Raw genomic sequence first — 6,487 nt, 5'->3', positions numbered from 1 at the left:
CAGCGCCACCCGTGGCGCGCGAGGCCCGCACCCCGGCCCCGCACCCTAGCACAGGCCCCGCCCCTCCCTCCTCTCCCGCAGCCAATCGGCGGCCGCCGCCCCACCGGTTTCCCTGGCGGCCCGGCCGGCGGCCGCGGGGGTCAGGCCGGCGGCTCACGGCGGCGAAGGGGAGCGGCCTCATTTGCATGAACCAATGGGAGGGAAGTATGCAAATAGAGGCGGCGCGGGTTGGCCGGTCGGGGCTGGGATAACGCCCGTGGGGCGCCTTTGTGCCGCAGAGGCGGCGGCGGCGGCGGCAGCGGCAGCGGGGGGCGCGAGCGGTGGCACCTACGGGGCGGCGGCGGCGGCGGCGGCTGCTGCTGCACTATGACTCTGGAGGAGCTGCCGGGGGACCACCGCACCGCCGGGAGGTATGGGGCGGGACGGGGCAGGAGCGGCGGGTGGCGGCCCCGGGGTGGCGGCCCCGGGTGACGGTGGCCTGTCTGTGCTTGTCCGGGCGGCAGGATGGAGCAGGCGGGGGACGCGCTGGAGGAGGTGCTGAGCAAGGCGCTGAGCCAGCGGAGCCTCACCCTCGGGGTCTATGAGGCCGCCAAACTGCTCAACGTGTGAGTGACCCACCCCCCGCCCCGGCGCCCCGCGTACCCCGGTAACCCGCCGGTGACCGCGGTTGCCTCCCCCCCCCCTCCCGCAGGGACCCGGATAACGTGGTGCTGTGCCTGCTGGCGGCCGACGAGGAGGAGGCGGGGGACGCGGCGCTGCAGATTCACTTCACGTTGATCCAGGCCTTCTGCTGCGAGAACGACATCAACATCCTGCGGGTCAGCAACCCGGCGCGGCTGGCCCAGCTCCTGCTGCCCGCCGCCGGCCCCGAGCCGCCCGCCGACCTCCACTGCGTCCTGGTCACGGTGAGCCGGGGCCGAGGGCCGCCACCGACGCGGCTCCCGGAGCCTGGCGCTGGTTTTTCCCGCACCTTGCAGCGTGCGAGCGCGGCAGGCGGGTGAGGAGGCCCCGCAGCCCCCGGTCCCCGCCGCCTCCCGAGGGAGAGGCGCGGGGTGCTGCAGGGGGGCGGCCCGATGGTGGCCCGCTCCTCCCAAAGCGGGCAGCCGGCGGGCAGTGGCAGCCTGCTGCGAGGCATAACTCGTCTTTCCAGTAAGCAATGATGAATATGCAGAGCACGTCTTTTATCCTGCAAAGCCTGGAATCGGGCGCAATTTCAAAATGCCATTTGGTAGAACCGGAACTGGCCGCGCCTGGGGCACGGCGGCGGCCCTCGCACGGGGCTGGGGCCGGGGGCCGAGCGGCCGGCGCGCGGAGGGGGCCGCCGGACCAGCGAGGGCCAAAGGAAACTGCTTTTTTTTGCCTTTTCTCTTTTCTTACTCTGCCCTGGAGTCTAAGGCTGCAAAACTCGCATGGTCCTGGGGTTGGTTTGTTTGTTTGCCTTTGTGGCAATTTAAGATGATTCACGCTCCTGGGTTTTCTGCTGCCCTTTTTTTTTTTTTTTTTTTTTCTCTTTTTTCCTTTTTGTGGGGGTTGTTTTTGCTTCTCCGTTAAAACGCTCTCTTCGCTCTCTCTCTCTTTCCAGAACCCCCATGCCTCGCAGTGGAAGGATCCAGCGCTGAGTCAGCTAATGTGCTTCTGCCGGGAGAGTCGCTACATGGATCAGTGGGTGCCAGTGGTTAACCTCCCCGAGCGGTGACCGTGCCGGGATGAAAATGAACTGAACCGAATTGCACTGAAGTTTTGCAATACTTTAGCAGTTGCTCAGGAAGTAACTCCCTGCCCTGGCACAAGGATTACAGGGGAGGGGGGCGGAAAAAAAAAAAAACAAAAACCAACAAAACAAAAAAAGATTATGTTAAGGGGGTAGGCTGAAGTTGAACTACATCTTGTGTGGGACTGAAGAAAAGTGACTCCAAAGCAACGAGGAGGAATGTGGAAGCAAAGGGAAGCGCAGCGCCTGCGTTGCTGGAGGAGTGAGCCCTGCCTGACAGGGGTGCCACACGGCTGGGTTACTCGCAGAAAACGCCCAACACCCTTCATGGTTTTTTAAAGTGCAACTTAAAGTTTCTGGTTTAAATACCTTAAAGAGCAAAAAGGTTAATCGAAACATTTTACAAACAATTTTATTGTATTTTTGGGATGTTAATTCTCAAGTTTTTATGCTAAGATATATAATAAGTTATTTTATGATATTGATGAAAAAAATTATTTATACTTGGAGGTTTGAGAACCAGAATGCCCTTAAGCAGTTGGTCTGCAACCACGCTTCTAGCAGTTGGCTGTTAGAAGCAGCTACATTAATGGAATTGTTTGAAATTGGATAGTGTTTTGGTTTTTGGGGTTTTGGTTTTGTGTTCTTTTTTTTTTTTTTTTTTTTTTTGAAATAAAGTTTAAACTTCAACCCTTGTACTGGGTTTTATTTTCTTTCCCTGTTCATGAGTGTACAGTGACTAAAAGGGCTCATTTGGCAGCTGCTTCCTTGTCCTGACCATGGGCAAGGTCCTGTTGCACTGGTCCTGTGTGGGTTTATTCCTAGCCCCTCCCATGCCATTAAATGGAAAAGCAGCTGATGTGCTGCAGGAAATGTTGGAAATGTTATTTATTTTTCTTGAACACTGCCACTTACCAGTAAAGTTTAAACAAAAACCAACAGGAAGCATTATTTTTGAAGCTTCAATGTTCCTGCACAGCCTGAGTCTTCTTGGAAGGTGGGGGAAACCTGATTCCTTGTAGAAGAAAAACTTGAGCTGATGTTTCCTTTCCCAGGAAGGCACCAGTCCGAGTGTCGCACCACAGACTGCTGCAAACCCTCCCAGTGTTTGTTCCCTGTGCCCCCCCAGCGCTACCTATGGACCCTGGGGTTAGGGGGTTTCTGTACCAGACTCCTAATTACATACATACACTGGCACACAAAAATCCATGCTCCCTGTGGCAGAAATCTCTCTCCTGGCCCCAAGAGAGCAAGAAAACAGCCTCCCTCATATCCACACCGCACACTGCCAGCAAGAACCCTGCACCGCCCATGCTCCTGCCGCCGCACTGCCCAGAGGAGGCCGCAGGGACGCCGGTGACCTATATCGGGGCTTCCCTAATTACACATGTGCACCACACCCCAGCACGCTGCCTCGCGGCACCTGGCTTGGATGCCGCCCAGCCCGCTGGACCCCACAGCCCTCACATGCACCCCAGCAGAGGCAGCAGGGGTCACACTGTCCCCAGCCCCAGCAGGATCGGTGCCCCGCTGCCCTGGCAGGTACCAGCCCACCCGGATGGCAAGGCCAGACCAGTTCTCCCGCTCCCCAGACGCACAGGACAGCATGCTCTGGCACGAGGCCGGCCGTCCCCATCCTGTCTGGTGCTGCAGGGCCACATCATCTGCCCCACAGCAGCCTCGCGCCATTTCTGTCACGTAGCTTAGGACCAGGCAGGCCACGTCCTCGGCCCCCGGGGATGTGGGATGGCGGTGCGAGTGGGACAGCACAGCATGGCCATCAGCCCACGGACACCTCACGCAGTTGTGCTTGCTGCCCACCACAGCGCATGCCTGAGGAAAAATCATGGCGAGTCTCAGCAGCAGCCACCACCAAGGCGGGTGGGTCAGGCTTAGACACGGTAGCTGCACAAAATGGGAGTTTTCTGAACACAGTATTTTTAGTTATGGCATGTATTCAGCATCAGCATTTCAAAGGCAAATACACGCCCAGGAGCTGATCTGCTGGCTGTTGCCTCCACTAGCACATAGTTTAAAAATTCTCTTTCGTTGCATGTTACTTCAGCAGCACAAATGTAAGATACTGAAGGAAAAGTTTATTGTCAGGCATGGTTAAACTTGGGCAAATTCAACACTGGGGATCTTTTACACTCCTTTGCTGTTGTGCACCAGACGCACTGTTGCTGTTCCCCAAGTGTGTAACAGAGGGTCATTGGATCAATCATCTTTTGGAATTAAAATTATTTGCAAATATTCGCATTTCATTGACCTCAATCTCGAGCAGACACCCCCCCCACACCCCCAGCCCCCTGGTTTCATCTTGTGTCCCCCTGTCTCCACACTACAAACTGCCTGGCCAGGACCCACAGGCAGCCCCAGGGCATATGGTCCAGCACACACCTGTGCACCCAAATGCTCTTTTTTTCCCCCCCAAAACCAGCCAGCTCCGAGGGGGGTGTGTGTGTCTCTCATCTGGCCGCATACCAAGCCCTACTGAAAGCACCCAGGCCAGAGGAGCCCCAATCCCCAGAGCAGCTGCAGCCAGAGATGGCAAAGCCGGACCAGAGCCCAGCAGCACCCATCTGCCTGGGAAACACCGGCTGCTGGAAAGGCAGGATGGGTGCCAAGAGAGGCGTGAAGGGCGTACAGCACGTACTGGGAAGGATATTAATTCCAATAACCAGTCAAAAGGAGGAGTAAGCGGCAGCTGCATGTGGCAATGGGACATCTTTGGACTCTGCAGCGGGCCCTGGAGAGCTGGACTTGAGATCCTGCTCTGCCCTCTGATCACTGCACCCCTCATCTAAAATGGGCACTGGTTTGGGGCTTAATTGCACTGCAGCCTCAAAACCAAAAGCCATCAAGACAAGCGACAAGTTCAAGCAAAATCTGATCATTTTTGGCACAGCGCAGGGTGAGAAGCAGCCAAGCTCCTCAGGCAATGGCTGCTCCTTGCAGAGGGGACCACAGTCCCCAGGGAGGGACACCTGCACTTTGGGGACAACAGCCCTGCAGCGGGCCTGCTGAGCTAAGCCAAAACAGGGATGGGTCAGGATTGCCTGGGGACAAAGGATGTGGAAAGTAATAAATAAAGAAGAAAAAAAATCATCTCCCTGCAACAGAACCAAGGCTTTACCAAGGGTCTTTAATAAATCTTTTTTTTTTTTTTTAAATAAGGAACACCCAGCTTTTGTCACTGTTCCAGGGCTGAGGTGCCCTGCAGCTCTCACCCTGGCCCCAGTGCTCATCCAAATAAACTCCCCTCCGACGCCTAGCCCAGAATTGCTGAGCAGATCTGGTGAGATGTCCTTTTTCCCCCTTTTAGCCCCATCTGTTCGATATGAACAGGTCCTACCTGATACAAGATTTAAACACAACCTGCAAGCACACTTGAGTGTCTTGGTAGGCACACCCTGGCCATCCCACCTAGGGGCTGCAGAAGACCTGTCCTGCTGTCACCTGATGCTACAGGGACAGCCAGGTTCTTTTGCAGGGGTCAGGAGCAGGGGTACTCGTCACACCTGCACCAGGTCATCTCCATCATGACACCACCACCACCCTTCCCAAAGAGGAAATGCCCAGCAATGCACCAGCGCAGCAGCGAGTCCAACCTGTGCAGCTCTCCAGCTCCAAGAGGCCAAGGAAAAAGAATGATGATAAGCTGGGAGCATAGAAAAAGCAGAAATATTTTAGCAAGAGGCTATTTTAGCAAGAGTCAGGTCTCCAAGCCATGAACCAGGCTGTCTCCCTTGCATCAAAGAGCTAAACTAGAAAATACAGAGAAAAAAACACAAATAAGCTGTCTGCTTAATTGGGGGGGGGGGGGGGAGGCGCAGCAGATAAATACCCATTCTGGAGTGGTATTGGGTTCACTTGATATAAAACAGAGGGGCAGCACGGTGATACGACAGGCCGCCTCTGTGGGTTTCCTCCAGCAGCTGTGGATGCAGATGGTCTCATTTCTCCTTTTTCATTCTACTACAGCAGAGTCTGTATTTCCCCCAAATTTTACAATTCCTGTTCTTTCACAGAAGTATTTATAGCAAAAGAGCAAAGTGCAAACGTAACTGCTTGAGCTGTCACATGCCCCTATATATTGCATTTAAAAAAATACAAGAGTTTACCGCAAACCTATACACTAAATGCTGTCAGAAGCAGGCAGTTGTGTGGTGCACAGTTAGCTGATGATCTCAAGTCTTCTACCTAAAACTGAGAAAGCACCTGAAAAAAAAAAAATACTGGCATGGTGTTTTTAATCCTACGCCTTTGATTATCAATGCAACCACGGCCACCTACAGTCAATCCTTTTGTTCTCTGAATGTGTGAGCAAGCATGAAAGAGATGCTGGCATAAATCCTGCCCCAATGCTGCAAGGATGTCAAAACTGCATGGAAAAAAAAGTTGAAAAATATTCTTAACTCAGCCGCCATGCTGGGACAGAGCCACGGCATGCCTGACATGGGCTTGACAAATGCCAGGTGGGTTGTAGGAGAGGACTGACAGAGCAAGCCCAAGGAATGTACCAGAAGCTCTTTATTAGAAAGTACAGAGTTAAGCTCCACTATGGACATGGCATGATGGGTGGCAATGACAGGAGGCAGCCACGCTCCAGCTCAGGGCAGAGTGCTGGCCGGACCCCACAGCTGGATCACCAACCAGTGCCTGCTGCAGGCTTTATTTAAGGGCAGACAATAGAGAAAAGCAGCCAGACATGAACAGCATCTCTGTGGCTACACAGGTGATCTTTTCTTTTGGGGCAGGGATCTCCAACAAAAT

At 54.6% G+C, this 6,487-nt stretch overlaps 1 protein-coding gene across 1 annotated transcript; it reads left to right on the top strand.

Annotated features, from left to right (window-relative positions):
• Positions 1-265: 265 nt before the first annotated feature.
• Positions 266-2,406, top strand: GADD45A (growth arrest and DNA damage inducible alpha). The gene is made up of 4 exons (XM_075097318.1): positions 266-410; positions 504-605; positions 692-905; positions 1,583-2,406. Exons 1-4 carry the CDS (start codon positions 367-369, stop codon positions 1,694-1,696), a joined length of 474 nt encoding a protein of 157 aa, XP_074953419.1. The 5' UTR covers positions 266-366; the 3' UTR covers positions 1,697-2,406.
• The last annotated feature ends 4,081 nt before the right edge of the window (positions 2,407-6,487 follow it).

Source organism: Phalacrocorax aristotelis, chromosome 6 (assembly GCF_949628215.1).
Source record: "Phalacrocorax aristotelis chromosome 6, bGulAri2.1, whole genome shotgun sequence".
In the NCBI taxonomy this organism is placed as follows: Eukaryota; Metazoa; Chordata; class Aves; order Suliformes; family Phalacrocoracidae; genus Phalacrocorax; species Phalacrocorax aristotelis.
The sequence above is the reverse complement of the archived record's forward strand: the minus strand, read 5'-3'. Positions and strand labels throughout refer to the sequence as shown.